General features: G+C 49.3%; 1 protein-coding gene across 2 annotated transcripts in view; it reads left to right on the plus strand.

Annotated features, from left to right (window-relative positions):
- Nucleotides 1–19,577, plus strand: part of PLXDC1 (plexin domain containing 1) — a 71,294-nt gene that overhangs the window by 3,549 nt on the left and 48,168 nt on the right. For both annotated transcript variants that reach the window (XM_074342918.1, XM_074342917.1), the window contains exon 2: nt 4,151–4,329. In XM_074342918.1, coding sequence (XP_074199019.1) covers nt 4,151–4,329 — 179 coding nt within the window. The remainder of the gene's footprint in view (nt 1–4,150; nt 4,330–19,577) is intronic.

The following is a 19,577-nucleotide window of genomic DNA, read 5'->3' on the forward strand; positions in this document are numbered from 1 at the left end:
AAATGCTCAAACTGACTTGCCAAGTGTAGGTTGTATTATTCCCATTTTACAGATGGGGAAACTGAGGTGTAGTGAGACTATGCAATTTATCTAACATTGTAGTCAGTAAGCAGTCAATTCAGGGTTCATTATCGAGCTTGTCTGATTTCAAATCTGCGCTTTTATTGTGTGATACTTCAGTGAGGATTTCTGGTGAGGCTGTGCCCCAAGGGAAGGATCTTCTCAGGCCTGTGGGTCTCAGATACTCAAGACATTTAAAGATGCCTGCCTTCCGTCCTTCTATCTGCTTGATGAGCTCTGCATCAGGCATCTGAGCCTGTGGTTGCACAGGATGCATTGCTGTGTTGGCATCAGGGCTGAGACTGCGCAGGTAGCATTTAGGGGGCAGGGGAGAATGTCAGAGGAGACTCTGGGAAGAAGTGACATCTCATGTGACTTGAAGGATGCGCAGGAGTTCATCAGGAGAGTGATTTATTTATGGTCCTGGAGACAGCTTTAGGGAGACAGGAGGCTGGAGAAGCCAGCAGGGATCTGGTCACAAAAGGCCTCAGATGCTGAATGGAGGAGCTGGGCTTTTAGCCCAGGAGTCATGGTGAGAGGGAAGCATGAGGGAGATAAAATGAAGTTTGTCCTCTGGACAAAATGCTCCGGCAGGCATGTGGGAGACTAGCCCAAGGGCATTAAGGGTGGAAGCTGAAGTAGCCATCAGGAAAGAGGCAGTGGTGGCCGGGACTGAGCCATGGCCATGGGGCTGGACTGGCAAACTCAGGTGATGGGTAGGATGAAAGTGGCTTGGCCCAGGCACGGAGGTGGCATGACCAGGCCTCCTAAGTCAGCCCATTGCTTTTTGCCCTGGATCAGACAGTGGCACGTGAAGAGGGCTGGGGCACTACCACTGGGCCATCCCCTTGCATCCCGGGGGGTACAGTCTGCCAGGGCAGCTCCAAACATCTGGCCCTGGGGATGCCGCTGCACCTCAGGGAACAGCCTGCCTTTGTCCATCTCCTCTGCTTGCACTTTCTGTGGTCTGAGCAGAGCCTGAAGCCAGCCTGCCTGAGTGCACATTCTGTCATGGACTCGTTGTATGACCTGGGGGAGATTCCTTAATGTCCTTGTGCCTCAGCTGCCCTGTTTATAACACATCTAAAAACTACCACCTCTTTCATGGGGTGATTGTGGGAATTAAATGAGTTAATGAGTTTAGGGCACTTGGAATACTGCCAGCACAGAGTCAGCCTTCTCTAAAAGTTAGCTATTATTTTTATTATTATTCTGACTATCCTGACATCCCACCAGACTGCATGCTACTTGGGGCCACGGGCTGTTGAGTGGATGAATATATGAATTGCGTGTATTCTGGAAGCTTCTTGCCATCACTCACAGGCGGGTGCACCCACATGCAGAGGCATGGGAAGAGGGAGCTCTCCAATGCAAGGCAGAGGGTCGAGCAGGGGGTGGCCTCAGGTTGGATAGGTAACATGTGTGTAACGTGTGTGAGCCCGCAGGAGGAGGGCCCAGGCCTCCAGGACAAGCTGTGTGTGTGCACGTGGGCCCCTACACACGCACGTGAGCAACCAGATGTGTTGGCTGCTTCTGCAGGCTGCGGGGGTGATGTCCAGTCCTAGCCAACTGGGAGGGGGCGGGGCATCAGGGAGACAGATGTGGTGTGAGTGGGGAGGGCAAGATTCGGGGTTAGGCTGGGGTAGGGCAGGGTTCTTGGCGACCTCCCTCTCTGTCCCTTGCCCCTCTCTCTTTCCTAAACTCTTTGCCTCTGCTTCTGGCCCAGAGCTTCTCTATTTATAAAACTCTTTTGTGTAGGTTTTTTACCTGATGCTCAGGGTGGCCTGTGCCATTGGCATGATTGTCACCCCCATTTTAGTGATGAGGAAACTGAGGCTTAGTGAGGTAAACTTATGGGTCCAAGGTCACACAGCTTGTGGGTGGCAGGTGTGCCTTCCCTGATCTCATCTCTGGCTGGGACCTGCTCCATCCAGGCACCCTCCTGTCTCCGTTGCAGGACGGTGATGCCTGTAAATCCCCAGCATCCCTTTCCGGGCCAGCTGAGTTCCTCCACTTGCTCTGCATACACTCCTTTCCTGTTCTGGCTTCTGCCCAGGCCTGAGGGCTGCTTGCAGGAGGACCCAGGGAGCTGGGGAGACCAGCCCAGCACAAACAGTTCTGTCTCCAGAGGCAGCTATAGGCCTCACCCGAGATAGGCAAGATAGCCCTGGCTTGGGGTCTGGGCCACGGGCAGGCTGCCTTCCCAGCACCAGGCTCAGGTCCATCTCAGCCAGTGGGCATCTTGGGGAAGGGGTCTGGAGACCACCATCTCCTCATCTTCTCCAGAGCATCTGGTTGCGATTAGGGGCAGAGAAATGAAAGGGGGGACCGGCAAGGGTCCAGCAGCCACCAGCAGCCAAGAATGACTTAATTGGATAAAATGTCTAATGACAAACCAGAGCCCCACAGCAAGGAGTCCTGGCCTCAGCCCCAGGCCTGGTCCTGGCCAAGGCTTGTCTCAGCCTCTATCCTTGCTGGCTCCCAAGTTACCTCCAGTATCGTGGTCTCAATTATGCAGTGACTGAGCACCTACTGTTTGCCAGGGCCCGAGGATACATATCTGCAGAAGGTGGGAGAGTCCTGGGGGATCTCAAGTCTACCAGGGAGACAGACATATACTTAGATTGCCAGCAGATGCTCTAGGAGAGAGGGCTACAGCCAGGAGCTCTGGGGAGTGGGTGGGGCAGGCAGAGGTGGAAAAGCGCATCTGACGCAGAGCAGGCCTGAAATGAATGAAGATCACAGGGACTAGCAGATCCATCCATCTGGTGATCTGTGTCCCACGTACCCGTCCATAGCAGGTGTGGCAACTGGAGAGACGGTGTAAGACTTATCTTTGGGGGAATAAATCTTTCTGAAACGGAAAAGCATGGTTTCTGTGTCATTTAGAAAAAACTTTGACAACCTACAGGGAACTGGAGAGGCCATCTAAGTGAGGAACACTCTCCCATCCTATGCTGGGACAGACATTGCTAACTGATCTCCCCCAGGCATTGTTAATTGATCTGACAACCTTTTCTCAGAATTTTTTTTTTAATGGAGGTACTGGGGATTGAACCTAGGACCTCGTGCATGCTATGCATGCACTCTTCCATGGAGCTATTTCCCTCCCCAGTAGAATTCTTAATTAGAGCCCTCTTGGCTGTCACTAATCGATTGGAGATGGTTTTTGAGATGAAACCTACTTGCCACCCTTGATGGTGTCTAAGCTCCTTGTTTTATGGGAAAAGTAACTTGCCCAAGGTGTTTGAAGGTAGTGATAAGACTAAACAGTGGTCCCCACTGTGGAGAGATCTTCAACTGTCACAACCTGGTGAAGGAGGTGCTACTGGCCATCTAGTGGGTAGAGGCCAGATGCTGCTTAAAAATCCTGTGATGCACAGAACAGCCCCCCACAAGATAGAATTATCCAGTCCAAAATGTCAGTAGTACCAAGGTTGAGAAGCCCTGAACTGAAAGAACTCTGCTCTCTGGCTTCTCGTCCCTAGAGTCCCCTGGAAGGTGAGATTATGTGCCATTTCTAGCAGAGAAGTAGGGAGCTGGTTTGGAATGTCCCAGAGCAGTTGTTCTCACCCTTGTCTGCCCTTGTTAGGTCCAGAGTTTCTCAAAAGCTCCCCTGGGGATCATTTAAGAATCCTAACGCACAGGCCACATCACAGGCCAATTATGTCAGAATCTCTGGGTTGGAACCCAGACATCAGGAATTTTTAAAGCTCCCCAGATGATTCCAGGGTGCAGCTGAGGTTGAGAAGAATCACCCCTTAGGGGGCAGATCAGCCTGGGTTTGAAACTTATCTCCATCCCTAACCCACTGTGTGATCTTCTTTAACCTCTATGAGCTGCTGATCCCTGCTTGCAAAACAGAGAGTATCATATCTACTGTGGAGGGCTGGAGTGAGGACTAAAGGTGTGTGTACAAAGCACGTGGAGTGGAGCTCAGTGCATGCTGGGTATCTCCTGCCCTGGGAGCCAATGTCTCCCAAGTCAATGATGGCTTGGGGTCAGGGCTTCTGCAGAGTAAGAGGGCTGGTCCCCCTTCTGGACCTTCACTCTGACTGCCAGGCCTCAGCTTTCTGTCCCCTTCTCCCAGGTCAGGATGCAGGCCGAGGCTCTGGATGGGCCGCCAAGGGGACCACGCAGGGCTGGAATCGGCGAGCCCGAGAGAGCCCTGGGCAGGTGTTGGAGCCGAACAGAACTCAGCTGAGCCAGGACCTGGGTGGGGGCACCCTGGCCATTGACACACTGCCGGATAACGGGACCAGGGTGGTGGTAAGTGCTGGAGGAACGTGAAGGGGGAGGGAAGTGGCGGTGGGGGCTCCCCAGGTGCCCTGGGTACGCTTATCAGAGACACAAGTGCATCCACTGGGGGTTGGCCCTGGAGATCAGCATGAAGAGAGGGATCCCAGGGGAGGGGTGAAAGTGGGGCCCAGCCTGGGTCATAAAATTTCAGCGTCTCAGAGCTTCATAGGCTGCCTACTTCCTTGTGGACCCAGAGAGGTGAAGTGACTTGCTCAAGGGTGCACAGCATGTCCACAGGATTCCTGACACAGGACTCTTGCACTTCTTAGGGCCTCCACTAAAACCTGAATGAAGGTGGTGTTATTAGTCACATCCAGCTGCCAACTCCACCCCTCCCCTACCTCATTTCTGCACCATCTATAGACAATGGGCTATGGCACAGTAGCTCTAGCTGCTCAGGGCAGGGCAGGTCACTCTGAGTAGGGAGGCAATTAGGGTGATGCTCTGGGAGAAAACCTCCTCTGCCTGGGGCAGCTCTGGGGGTGGCCACGCAGGGAGGAAGTGGGAGGAAGTGGGAGGAAGTGGTGACCTGGCGGTGCCGGCCCCGCCCTCCAGCCAGCCCCCTGGGAGGCTGATGGGGGCCTCTGTGTGTCTGTGGGAGCACCTGTAATCAGGTGTCTGAGGGTCATTGTATATTAACTACATTGGCCTGTGTGCCTGTCACTGTGGGCTGCTTCTGAGTGTCTGGGGATGAGTGTGTGTGTGTGTGTGTGTGACTGTATGAGTATGAGTGGGCCCGTGGCCGTGTGTGTAGGCACCTGTGTGTGAAGTGGGTGGATTCTCAGGATGCAGAAAAACTGTGAAAAGAGAAGCAACAAGAGGTTGTGCTTCTTGGCGTTTCTTTACTTTATGTTTTAATAACTAATTTTTAAATCAAAGAAGTGCATGCGGAGAGTCAAAAAGGTCAAATAGTGCTAAAATCGGAAAACAAAACACAGCAGTCAGCCCCCCACCACCGGACCTGCCCCCCGCCCCAAGGCGCCACATTGGGCCTTTGTCTTGGCGGTACCTCCACATTCCTAAGTAATTTGCTTAACACTGCTGCCTCTTAAAAAAATCTGTTTAGACATTATCTGTTGATTGCCTGTTGTGTAGATGAAAATGTGCCTTTTATATACGCCCATAAGCATCATTTAACATTTTTAATATTATTGTTAAATCCATATGCTCTGCTTTTTATCTTTACAATCATGTAAATATTATTCACCACTAATCCAATGAAAATAGCATCATTGTTTACTTTCTTGCATCATTTTTGTTTTTCCTGCCCCCCACCCCTTGCTTAGTTTTCTGTACTTACCATGGCTGTATATTCTTTTAAAAAAAATTATTTGTTTATTTTATTTTTTTCTTCTTATTTATTTTCAGTTGAAGTGTAGTTGATTTACAATGTTGTGTTAGTTTCTGGTGTACAGCACAGTGAGTCAGTTATACATATATATTCTTTTTCATATTCTTTTCCATTATACGTTATTACAAGCTCTTGAATGTAGTTCCCTGTGCTATAGAGTAGGACCTTGTTGTTTATCTATTTTATATGTAGTAGTTTGTATCTGCTAATTCCAGACTGCTAATTTGTCCCTATATTCTTATATATCCGTTGGCCTCGAATATAATTTTTGGTGTGGTCAAACCTGTCAGTTTTTTAAAAAATTCATTTTATTATTTTAAATTAATTTTTGTTGGAGGGGGTAATTAGGTTTCTTTGTTTTTTAAGTGGAGGTACTGCGGATTGAGCCCAGGACCTCCTGCCTGCTAAGCATGTGCTCTACCACTGAGCTGTACTCACACCCCTGTCAGTTCTTTCCCCCGCCCCCTCCCCCCACCCCCCGAAACCTCTCTCCCATCATCCTGCTCCAACCGGGACCAGATGCTCGCCCACCTGCCCACAGCCATCCTGGGACCTCCTTCTCCACCTGGGAACCCCCTTGTCTCTCCTTGTTGGGCACTCTATTCTCTGACCCTGTGTCTTCTCTTTCCCACTTCACTCTCTTGTTTGTTTAGCTTCCTGAGAAAAGTTACAGAAGAAGAAAAATTCTTTTAAGAACTTGCACTGACAATGCCTTTATGCTATCCTCACACTTGATTGATGGTTTGGCTGAACGGAGAATTCTAGATTAAAAAGTTTTCCTTCACAAGTTTGCAGGCATCTCACATGGTCTCTGGCTTCTGACGTCACCATTGAGAGGTTTGATGTCATGCTTATGCTCGATCTTTGTTGACACCTGCTTTCCCTCTGCCCCCGGAAGCTGTTCAGGGTGTTCCCTTAACCCCAGCATGCTGAGGGTGCCGCAATGTGCCTGTTCTGGCTCCTTCTCGCTGCGCTGGACATTTGATGGACTGTTTCAACCCAGAGACATAGTCACCAGTTCTGGAAAATCTTGTTTTATTGTTTTGATCATCTTCTTTCTACACAGTCTCTTCTTTCTACAAGACCCCTTGATTAAATGTCCACCTCAGGGATTGATCCCCAACGTTCTCCTCTCTTCTGTTGCCCGCCCTTTGCATTTTCTGTCGTCTACTTGTTAATTTGTATGTTGCTGTTGGTCCAGTTTCTGGGAGATGTTCTCAACCTTATTTTCTTAATGTTACTAATTTTTTTCTATCGTTTTTTCATTTCCAAGAGCTATTTATTGTATCCTGATTATGTCTTTTCTTAAAAATTCTCCTATTATTCTTGTGTCATGGATGTAATATCATCTCTCTCTAAGGATATTTTTAGAATTTTTAATATTTTTTTCCTGCATCATTTCTTTTTCTTTCTTCCTTCCTTCCTTCCTTCCTTCCTTCCTTCCTTCCTTCCTTTCTTTCTTTCTTTCTTTCTTTCTCTTCCTTCCTTCCTCTTTCTTTCTTTCTCTCCTTCCTCTCTTTTTCTTTCTTTCTCTCCTTCCTCTTTTTCTTTCTTTCTCTCCTTCCTCTTTTTCTTTCTTTCTCTCCTTCCTCTCTTTTTCTTTCTTTCTTTCTCTCCTTCCTCTCTTTTTCTTTCTTTCTTTCTCTCCTTCTCTCTCTTTCTTTCTCTCTTTCTCTCTCTCTCTCTTCCTTCCTTCCTTCCTTTCTCCCTTTCTTCCTTTCTGAGTTTAATGCAGGGACATTGTACATGGGAAGGACAGGAGTAGGCAGGGTGGGGAAGGGGAAGCACTTTAGGAAAAGCTGCAGCATGGAGCAGCTCAGACCTCTACACGTGAGCCTGAGCCGGCAGGGAGGGTGTTACCCAAACCAGCAAGAGCTGTGACTGCTTCTGCAGGAGGGACTTCTGGACAAGAGCTGTAGCAATGTGGGTGGGAGAGGGACCAGGGTCAGCCTGCAGCCTGGCAGGGAGGGAGCAGGGTGATACAGGCTCTGAACTCTCTCTTTCTGCATCATTTCTGTGACTTATTTTTTCTTTTACCTCGGGCCCCTGACATGGCTTGGTACCATTACTGATCCTGTCTTTATTTAAAATTTTGTTCGCCATGGATTTTTGTGCGTGCATTTCGATTTAAAAATCTAGGACATTAAAACACTCTCTTGATGACTGAGTTTATTGGTGCCACTTCAAATGTTATACACTGATCCTGGCGCTGAGGTGGAACCTTAGAGAACGCAGCCCCATTCAATGCCCATTCTGCCCCAGCTTCTCCACCCTGCAGAACCAAGGAGCCCTAGAGGATGATGGAACGGAAGGCCAGAGCAGGAGAGGTACCCCAAGTAAGGGAATACCTGGAGCCTCACCCCTTCCCCAGCCCCCAGCTTTGTTGAGCCATCAGTTAAAGAACTGATATTTGCTTTGGGCCAGACACCCTGGTCAGAGGGCCGTAGCCCCGTTCCTGCAGAGAGGACCTTGCAGAAGACAGCCACAGAGATGTAGACTTCTGGAAGCAATTGCCCGTGGGTGTTCAGAAAGGGCAGTGGGGATCATCGAGAGCCAGTGTGGATTCAGTAACCTCAGAGCTTAAAAAACAACACACATTCTCAAGCTCCACCCTGGACTGACTGGTTCAGAAACACTGGAGGTGGGGCCTGGGGATTTGTTTCTTTACAAGTTCCTCCATGGGATCCTGCTGGTTATCTCCACATGGGAACTTCTGAGCTGTGACATTTTAAGCCAATTTTAAAATCATTTACCTAAAAAAACAGAAAAAAAGGAAACAAAAAAATTGGTCTTTCAAATCTAGCACCAGACAGTGAGGCTTTCTTAGGCTTGACCACACTACTTCTACCATCCCGGGGCCTCTATGCCCGCTCTGCAGCCACACAAGAGGCCATGTGGCGCGGAGGGCATAGCTCAGTGGTAGAGTGTGTGCCTGGCATGCAGGAGGTCCTGGGTTCAATCCCCAGTGCCTCTATTAAAAAAAAAAAAGAGTCCACATTGATGGAGTAAGGCCGCCCTGGCAGGAGGCCTTCAGACTTCCAGATCAAATTTCTCTCTCAGCTGGAAAAGAGTTCAGGTGTCAGATTAGGAAGGCCTCCTCGGCAGGCTGAACGATAGTCAACCTCATCTGCCAGGTGAAACTACAGAGATCAACATAAATCCTGGCACTTTGGTTTAAAACAGGTGGGAGAAGGGGGGAGGGTATAGCTCCAAGTGGTAGAGTGCATGCTTAGCATGTATGAGGTCCTATGTTCAATCCCCAGTACCTCCTCTTAGAAAAAAAAAAGTAAGAAAATAAAAAAATCTAATTACCTCCCCCTCCCCAAAGTAGGTGGGAGAGACGTGGCTCAGCAGTGGTTGTGGCTCAGCAGTGGTTCATAAGGAAGACTTGGGGCTCCTCGATGCCTGTGGGCTGGGATGAGTCAGGAGTGTGGAGAGGCTGCCAAGGACGGAGGTGGGAAAGCCAGCTGTGTGCATGGAAACCCACAGAAAACCCGGGGACCAGGGTTGGGGCTCTGGGGGGGAGCCTGCCGGTTTTTCTGGTCCTGACCACAGATGAGGGGCCTGTGCCCCTTTTCAGATGGCTGTCTAGAAACCAGAGTAGTCCAGAAGGGTTGAAGAAGTTTAGGATATTTAGCCTGGTATAGAGAAGGTTCTAGATGTGGCTGCTTTCTAATAGCTGCAGGGCTGTGACTGGGGCAGAGAATAGATTATTTTTCTCCAAAGCTCATATCCCTTCCTGCACTGAATTATATATTTATTTGTTTTTGTCGCCTGTCTTCCCCTGGAACCGAGGCACCATGAGACCCAAGACCGTTTTATCACTTTGTCACCAATGTCTGGTGCATGGTGGGAGCTCCCTCTCTGAAGAAATAAAGGGAGCTGGAATTTCCCCATCACCAGAGGCTTTGAAAGACAGGCTTGTTGAAGAGAAGAGGTTGTGCCAGGGCTGAGTCTCTGGACTTAATGGTCCTCTCTTAGAACCCAACACACATAAGAGAACGTCAGCGCTTACACACGCTGGATCGTGTCTGCACACACTGGGGCCTGGTGGGGTGGGTAGGGTGTCCCGTGCCCGAATCCTCAGAGGCGCCTGTGTTCCACTCCCTACCCAGCCTTGAACCCATTAGGCCTTGCACTGAGCAGGAGCCCTTCAGCACAACCAAACCTCAACACCCCCTGGCTGTGAGCTCACCCTAACCTGGGCAGTGGGCTGCCTCGGCCCCTGCAGGTGCCCAGTGAAGGGGCTTCTCTTGTGTCTCTGGTCAGTGTCTCTGAGAGCTGGGGTCTCTTTGGCTAAAGGAAACCCCATCTTGGTGGCAGAGGGCTGAGCGAGAGGAAAGTGACAGGAAGGGGACGCTTCAGCACGATTGATTTGGTCTGTTTCAGCAAGTTTCGTTAGCTCTCAACAGGAAAACATTACCACTGTTTATCCCCATCACAGTCAAATCTGTGCCAACAGGAACCAGGCTCTGGTTCCCTCTGCTCTGGGGCCATGTCAAGGGGCTGAGGGCCTGGCAGGTGGGCTGCCATCCCCTTTGCCTCCCCTACACACACCCACTCTGGAGCCCCGTCATCTTCTTCATTGCTCCTCAGTACCACCTCCTGGCCCTGGCTTCCCTTCTGGCTCATTCCCTCTGGCTCAGCTCCCTCAACTCAGCCCTCTGCCCAGCCCCATCCCAGGCCTTCTCTGGCCCTGCCCCCTCTGACTGTCTCCCCTTCTCAGCCCCTCTGGCCCAACCGCTTCTTCCTAGTCCCTTCTACCCAGACCTCTTCCCCACCCTCACTGCCCAGAACCACCTGCCTGGCCACCTCCCCAAAATACTCCTTACAACTCAGACCCTCTTGCTTTGGAGGACTCGAGGCATCTGGCCTGTGCCCCCAGGGTGAGCTGGCAGCTCCAAGGCCCTTGGTCAGAGCCATCTCCTTGGATTTTATTCCCACGCCCAGTCTACCATCACATCCCAGTAGAACTAGGATTCCTGTCTGGACTCAAGCTTTCCACCAAGAGATTTTTCCACCAAGACCAATCCTGAGGCCCTGGGGACACTGGAAATTTTGTAGGGGAGGGAGGGATTGGGGAAAGCCATAGTGCTAAGTCAGAAATCTGGAAAGTACAAAATTTACTCTCCAAGAAGCTGAAGGGGGATGTCTTCAGGCCCGAGGATTTCAAAATACTAGTTAAAGTTTTTCTTGGTTCTGTGGTTCACCTATGGGCCAGCATTTGGGAGGAATCAAATTTAAGAGCATTCTGATTTGGAGGTTTCACTTGTAATAGAACAAATTCACTCCATACTAGAAAATTCTGACTTGCCTCCTCTACTCTGGTCTTCCCCCTGGCCCAGCTTCCTCAAATTCCTCTCCTCTCTGGCCTCCGCAAAACTTCCCAGCTTGTCCAACCTGGTGGCAGGCTCAGGAATGCTGAGGGATCCTGCAGGGGGGCAGGAACCACGTCATCCAAGACAGCTGGGCAGCAAGACAGACAAGGGTGTGCAATACTGCCTGGTTTCTACACCCTCCCAAAGGAGGCAGTTCCCAAAAGGAGAACTGGAGAAGGCCCCCTTTCCCAGACCTAAGGGCCTAGGGGAGACAGGACAGACAGACTCATAGCACGGATGCATGAAGAGATCCAAGCAGGGCTCGTGGAAGCAGCCCGCCATGCCAGTGCACTCAGGGGAAGGGATGAGGTGAGGAGGCTGGTGGGGAAGACTTCTGGGAGTGGAGGGTGAAGCGGGTGGAGAGGAAGTCGTGAGCTGAATTTTGAAGAGATGGAAGATAAGAGATTTTGTGAGTGGAATGAGTGTCCAGGGAGGTGGGAGGTGGAGTCCTGGCGTCCGGTCTTCAGCACTATGGAAAGAGGCTGGCAGTCCTGGCCCCAGATCTGGCATGTACCAGCTGCTGACCTTGGGCTGGACACTTAAACCTTCAGCTGTTGAACTTGGCGTTTCAAGCCCCACTAGCTTCAAATTTCCCAAATAGGGGGATGGGTACTGATCTTCCAGGGTTGAGACTAAAGAGCAAAACGCCAGGCAAGTGACAGCTTCTCAGTCCCCGCTGTCTCCCCTCCCAGGCGCGGTAAGGGCGCCACAGCGCCCTCTGCTGGCTGTTCAGCCCCAGGCTGTCCAGCTCCCACGCAGGTCCCCCTTGTTGACCCTTTTTTCTGTTCCTCCCGCAGGCTGATTGGTTGGTTGGGTGCTTTTCTTTCTTTCTTGTTGAGATGAGATTCACATAACAAAAAATTAACCATTTAAAGTGAAGCGCACTTAATATATCCACAATGTTGTGCAACCATCACCTATATCTAGTTCCAAAACATTGTCACCACCCCAAAAGGAAACCCTGGACCCTTTAGGTGGTTGCTCCCCATCCTCTACCCTCCCTCAGTCCCTAGTAACCATCAATCTGTGCTCTACATCTCATTCATTTGGGAGGAAAATCATTCATTTTATGGCTGAAAAATATTTCCTATTGTATGGATATACCACAGTTCATCTATTCATTTGTTGATAGACATTTGGGCTGTTTCCTTCTTTTGGCTATCGTGGACAGTGGTGCTGTGAACATGTATACTTTTATGTGTTTGCGTACATATTTGCAACTCTTTGGGGTATGTACCTAGAAGTGGCATTGCTGAGTCATAGTGTACTTCTATATTTAATTCTTTGAGCAACTGCCAAACTGTTTTCCACAGTGACTGATCCATTTTACATTCCCACCAGCAATGTATGAGGGTTCCTATTTCTCCACATCCTTGCCAACACTTGTTATTTACCCTTTTTTATAAAAAATTATAGCATCCTAAGTGGGTATGAGCTGGTATCTCATTGTGGTTTCGCTTTGTGTTTCCCTAGTAACTAATGATGTTGAGCATCTCTTCATGTGCTTGTTGGCCATTTGTATTTCTTCTTTGGAGAAATGTCTACTTACGTCCTTTGCCCATTTATTTTTCTTTTGCCCACTTAAAAAATTGGGTTGTTTGTCCTTTTGTCTTGGACAAGTTTCTTAGCCCCTCTGAGCCCATTTCTTCATTGTCAAATGGAGATGCTATGGCCTGAGTGTAATTGCAAAGGTGGTGTAAAGTAATCCACATAAATAGGCTGACAAAGGGTTGGGAATGATAAACATTAGCTGACTCTGAATTAAGCTCTGGTCAAGGTGACCAGTCATCTGGGTTTTCCCAGGATGGTCCTGATTTGGGCACTGAATGTCCAGCATCCTGGAAAACTCTTTAGTTTCAGGCACTTGGGGACAGTCAGTCATCTTACTCTGGTCCCAGTGTGGTAGATAGTGTGTATCTTTGCTATATCATCACTCTGAACCTCAGTTTCTTCATCTGAAAGGTGGGACGGTGAATGCCTCATAGAATTGTTATAAAACTTGGCTGAGCTAATTGGTTGAAAAGTTAATAGAAAGGTCTAGGAGAAAAAGGTAGTGCTTTTCCCCCCAGATCTTAGCTGGAAGTACAAAAATGGGATCCCAGCAACAAAAGATTTCCTGGCCTTGAAGTTTCAGGGGACTATTCTTCATAGCCTCAGGATTCCTCAACATGGGTGAGAGCTTGTTAGAAATGCAGAATCTCAGACCCCTCAGACCTGCAGAATCAATTCCCAGGTGATAGGTACGCACATTAAAGTTTGAGAAGTGCTAATTTGTAGCAGAGGCTTTGAAGCAGGGGCAATAATCCGTATATGGAAAGTGTATCAATACATTCACCACAGTAGTATTTTAAAAAATAAGAGCATAAAAGTCAGAAGCTACCCAAATGCTAACAGTAAGGAGGTGGTTAAGAAAATTGTGAATTTTCTTCTGAGTGGATGGCCATGATGCCATGACAAATGACAGCTAAAAGACCATGTTCAACATCAAAAACTGCTTTAGGTATCATGAAACATGACAGAAGCAGTCCACACAGCTGGATGGTCAGCAGGATTATAACCTGTGAAATTGTATCCATATGAAAAAGACTAGAAGGAAATATACCAGAATGGGGCCAAGTGAGGGATGGGGGAGGTCTGTTTTTCTTTCTGTTGTTCCTTGTTGTCCTAATTCTCTCTGGTTATGTGATATATATTGATGCTGTCAAAATCTCTGGCTAGCTGATACTCCTCCAAAAACCCACATATTGAATCAGTGTCAGAATGAGATGATTATTCCATTTCCATAAAGTGTGGGGGATACAACAAAATGCTTTGTCTAGAAAACCTGTCTACACCCTCTTTCCAAGCTTGGTCCAAACCCCCACTCCCAGGACCTTCTCAGGTCAGCCTCACTCACTCTGACACCTCTTTACCCCAGACCCTCAGCACCACACAAGTGCCACTTTGTCTGGCCTGGGTCCCTTCCTTCCTGGGTTAGCCCAGGAGACCTGCTTTCTGTACTTCTGTGATGACGAGTGAATTATTTCAACCTGAGGCTCAAATACCTCCTGAGGGCAGCTGGAGGTTATTGTGTGGATGCATGAGGTAAGGGAAACTTACAACAACTGGCCACGTTAAAGGAGCCCTCCCTTAGTGCTGGCCTCGCTCTATGGCCTTACATGTCATCCACCCACCTACCCCAGGAGGTAAGTGTTTCTAATGCTGAGAACAGAGAGGTAAAGTGCTTACTCAAGGTTGCACAGCTAGTGAGTGGCAGAGCCAGGACAAGAACCCAGGTCTTTTTGCCCTCGGAGTCTTTGGAGACAAAAACAGGTTGGTCCAGACAGAGGGTGCTTCTTGATCAGCACTTTTCAAACTTTACTGTGCCAAATAATCCCCTGGGAAGCTTATTCAAACGTGGATTTTGGTCCAGCAGGTTTGGGATTGAGCCCAGGATCCTGCATTTCTAGTGAGCTCCCAGTTGATGCTGATGCTCTTGGCCCCTGGACCAGACTTTGAGTAGCAGGGATCTAGAAAACATTCCTGTTGGTCTGGTACTGCCCCCAGGATCAGTGGAGGCAGGGAATGGGATCCCCTCAGCATGTCCTGGGTTGGACCCAGCTGCCTAGAGCGCCATCCTGACCAGCCTGGCTGCCTAGGCCTCTCCAACAGGCCCTGCAGTGTGCCCTTGGTTGCCTGCCCTGGCATTTCTACCTGCCAGTTGGCTGGCAGGTGACGGGCCGATGGTGACAGCTTAGCCAGAGTTCCTGTCTGGAAAGGTCTTGAGCTCAGCCAAGGTAAATGCTGCCCTGCTGTCAGAAATGAAGTGCCTGGTGGGTGCCGGGCATGAATAATTGAGGCAGAAGAGGCACTGTAACAGCAGGCATTTAAAATGGAGCTGGAGGTGTTTTTGAGGAGACAGCCTCCACAATCAAAGACCTTTCCTGGAAGGGTCCAACAGAATCATCATAGATAGCTCTCACTTTTCAAACACCTACTGTGGACCAGGCGCTGGGCTAAGAGCTTTATGTTGATATGTTTTGTCTAAGCCTTTCAAGAACTCTGTGAGAAAGGTTACTGATGGGGCAACTGATGCTCAGAGTTGGGAGGGATGTTTGGCACCAACTTTTAGGAAGTGGAGCTAGTTTTTGAACTTGGGTCTGTCTAACTCCACAGCCCCTGGACTTGATCCTAGAGCAGTAGTTTTCAAATTGCACACTCCGTGGAACCCTGAGGGTTCCCAGAGGTGCTTCAATGGGCCGCTGTGGGATGGAGGGTGGTGGAGAAGGAAGTAACATAGCAGGCAGGGCTCCGGGCCCTTCTCTTTCCTTCCCCCAGAGTGGCCTTACTTTGATGTGATTTATGTATCGAGCTTCCGTGGAAGATTAATTGGAAGAAAGGATTTCATGGCCAAAAATGTTTGAAATTCACATCATGCTGCCTCCCAGAATGAATGTGGATTATTGACTGGGGCTTCTTGCAGGCATTTCAAGAAAACCTAATTCCCTTTGGTGGACTTGCCAGATGGTCTGGCTCATGCTACGCTCCTTGACCCTTTATAATGTCAGGTCACCCTACCATGTCGTCTTTCCTCCAGTCCACAGTGCTGGGAGAGCTTCCCTCTGGGGTAGCAGGAAGCAGGTCAAATGCAGTGACGGGCAGTGAACTGGGTGGGCTCGTCAGGCAAGATCACTGCCAGGCACAACCTCTAAATCCTTCTTAAGAGACGTCTCTATATGGTGTACAGTGAAGAGCACTTTGGATTGACTGGCCTGAGGAGGCCACTTAGGGGACCTTGTATTAATTAGGATACAGATTCACTTGTTTTAAAAAAAATGTCCAACTGACGAAGCACTTGGACACGAAAGAGGTTTATTCTTCTCTCACTTGTAATAGTGTGATCATAAATAAGCAGGGGTTGATGTAGTGCCTCCGTGGTGTTGGGGACCCAAGTTCCTTCCACAGCATGTGCCTTCCGTGTTGTGGTCCAAAATGGCTGTTCCAGCGCCCACCATTACATCTGCATCCCAGCCAATGGGAACTGGACAAGGTGAGAGCCAATTCCTACTGAGGGCAATCATTTTGCTCATCTTCCATCGGCCAGACATAGTTAGGTAACCACACCTGGTTCTAAAGAGGGCTAGGAAATGTAGTCATTGCTGGGTGGCCATGTGCCTAACTAAAGCTGGGAGGTTCTGCTACTAAAGGAGGAAGGGGAGAATGGTTTCTGGGAGACAGTTATCAGTCACTGCCATGGGTGGCCCTCCATCATCAAAACTGCCAGTGCTAGTGGCAGCATGATCAAGGACCTGCAGTGGAAGTACCCAAAAGATTGGTGAGGTCTAAGCCAAGTGACTCTCTTCCCCAGTGGTCAATCAAGAAGCCACTGGTGACTGACTCTGTAGGAAAAAAAAATCATGGCGGCCAATATATTGCCAGGGAAAATTCTCCCAGAAATTTGGCTTCTCACTTCTCTCTTCCCGTTCAGATTCTCACTGTCTGTGCTGGTGACAAACTGTCTGGGGTATCCCTGAAGGGCCTTCCTCTCATCACCCTGTGAGCAAGAGTGTTCTCATTAGGGCCTTATTTGGTTCCAAGGAGCCATTCAAGCTGTCTCAGGGGAAAGGTTTATTGTGAGGGTGCAGAGACCTGTCATGGGATCCAAGGGCTGCAGATAAAGGACAGCCTGACCTCATAGAGACCTGGAAAGCTGTTGGGAACCAGGGCTAGCTTCTCTGTCTTTCAGGCCCTCCTCAGTTCTGTCTCTTTTTTACTTTTCCAGCATGTATTTATTGAAGCCAGATGCATGTGAGGGCTGGCTTCCTTCGCCTTTCTGTGGACCAGCAATCATACTTAGGACAATGCCAGATGTCACCAGAGTCTCCGTGTTCCACCCTAGCTGCCCTGCTGGACTCTCAGTCATGTGAAGACTTCCTCTTCCTGCATGACTGAGCAGGGAGAGCCAGGGTTTCCCTTCCCTGGCCTGAAAGCCCTTCCTTGTTAGCTTCACTTCCTCAGGGAAGAGCTTAAGGAATCAGGAGATGCCTCCTGATTCCTCCTTCCTCCTGCCCTTCCTCCTTCCTTCCTTTCTTCCTCCTTTGACAGAGAACTGTTTTTCTTTTCCTTTCCCCTTTCCTGCATCTCAGACTCCTCCTACTGTGCCCCACCCCAGACGGGATACAGCTCAACTGACGTGCTTCAAGCAGCAACTGTAGCAATTCAGGTCTTTAGACCGGAGGGGCCTCCTAAGCTGATGGTACAAGCCTTTCGGGAAGAGAAGACTAGGGGTTGGAGATGCCATCCTGTGTGCAAGATGTCCCAGCTATGGGAATGCTTTCCATGGACTTGGGCTCCCAGAGGAGGCAGCTGCTTCCTTCACAAGTGGCTTTTGTGTCACCTGCTCTCAGTGATGGGGGAGGATGCTGTCCTTGTTGGAGTCACACTGTACATTATCAGCACAGCCTCCGGCACCATCCGCTATGGGTACTTTGTGGTTGAACTCATTCAGCAAGCACGTCCCTAACACCCACCTTGTTCCAAGTGCCAGCCCTGGGCTTGGTAGGTGCAGGCGTTGGGAGATGAACGGGGCACAGCCCCACAGCTCTGTGCTCCAGAAAGGATCCACTCTGGTTCTTCCGATGGGAGAAATTTTATCTAATGACTAATAAGCAGCCCCAGTTACCTCCCAGTGGGGCAGTTACTTAAAGACCTGAGAAACAGTGGACAGAGAAAGTCGCTGCCTTGGAGCGAGACTGACCTAGTTTCAGAGACTTACATGGGCCTCAGTCTCCCCACTTATAAAATGGGACTAATTTTAGCAGTCACCTCCCAAGGTTGTCTCACACAGCTGTCACAGCTCTGCAAATGCTAGCTTCCCTTCTCTTTCCTCCCATTTTCCCAAGGACCATGCCCTCCAGCCTCTGAGGACTTTGTTCTTGGCTCTGCCTTGGAGTGACCCCAGCTCCAAGTTGTCCCCTCATCTCTAGGCTGTGGTTTGGCCTCAGTCACCACCATGGAGCCTCCCTAGGCCAGGGCTCTGAATGGATACAGCTCTGTTTCACTGGCCTGGGGATAATCAGAGTCACCCCGTGCCAGGAGAGGTGTTCTATTGGGGCTTGTTAGAAATGTGCGGCAGCTTCTGGAGGCACTGCCCCCGTGAGGCAGCCCTTTTCCTGGCAGGCCAGCTGCACTCAGCATTCTGAGGCCCTGGAGCAGAGCCTCAGCCTCACCCACTTGGCCTGAACAGGGGATCCACAGGGACTGAGGCCCGTGCTCTCTGGGGGACCTGCTGGCACATTGGGGAGAATCTCTGCCTAGGGGTTAGAGGCAGGAGCTCCTTTAATCTCTCTCTCTCTTTTTTTAAAGTTATCACATCCCTTTTTATTTTTTTAATGAATTAATTTTTTATTGAATTATAGTCAATTTACAATGTTGTGTTAATTTCTGGTATTTGGCATAGTGATTCAGTTATATGTTTACATATGTTTATTCCTTTTTATATTCTTTTTCATTGTAGGCCATTACAAGGTATTGAATATAGTTCCGTGTGCTCTACAGTAAGACCTTGTTGTTTGCTCCTTTAATTTCTGACTCTCCTTGAGTCAGCAGAGATGAAGACTTTCTGTCAGTGAAGAAGTGCCATGGGAGGGCTCCGTGGGAATCCCCAGAATGAGACGATTCCGTCCAAGGATCCCCCCTGTAACACACAGCCTGGCTCCTCGGCTGGGGTGATGGGCTGTCCTTCATGGACAGAGGACTTGGAACAATGGCTGGTGAGACGCATCCCCAGTCGCCCCACTCTTCGCCTCTAGGTGAGGCAGCAAGAGACATAGCGTCTGGGCTTCACAACGGCAGAGCATGGCTTCTGTCCAGGGACCTCATTTCCAGCGCTTGGAGGTTTGGTGAACGCTCTCACCAAGCGAGTCCTGGGAATCAGGTGATGGAAACTGGACCCTTTTCCAAGCCTCCAAGAAATGGCTTTAAACATAGGCCTCTGAGGGGGAGGGTATAACTCAGGGTAGAGGGGCACTTAGCATGCATAAGGTCCTGGGTTCAATCCCCAGTGCCTCCATTAAAATAAATAAGTAAATAAATAAACCTAATTACCTCCCCCACAAATTTTTTTTTTTTAGATAAATAAACATAGGCTTCTCATGTTCCTACGTGGGAGCTGGATTGACTCCCACTGTACCTGACAGTGCCTGTTCCCCATTACCTGCCATCCTGCTTTGTTTGGTAACACCATCCCATCCTGGTCACCAGAATGCATGGTGATATACAGACCTTCTGCAAACTATGAGGAACAGTTATGCTTTGAAGTCATTCATTTATTAACATATCCTCCTATTGAGCACATACTCTCTGCTTAAACACCATAGGTAAATGCTGACCTTACCTGTGGGGAACTTATGATCTCACAGGAAAGGCAGGTGTGGCAATAACAAGTCTAAAAGTCAAGTAAATCATCACAAAGGTGCGGCACATTGAGAGGGAGAAGCCCAGGATGTGAT

This window comes from Camelus bactrianus, chromosome 16, assembly GCF_048773025.1.
Source record: "Camelus bactrianus isolate YW-2024 breed Bactrian camel chromosome 16, ASM4877302v1, whole genome shotgun sequence".
Lineage (NCBI taxonomy): Eukaryota > Metazoa > Chordata > Mammalia > Artiodactyla > Camelidae > Camelus > Camelus bactrianus.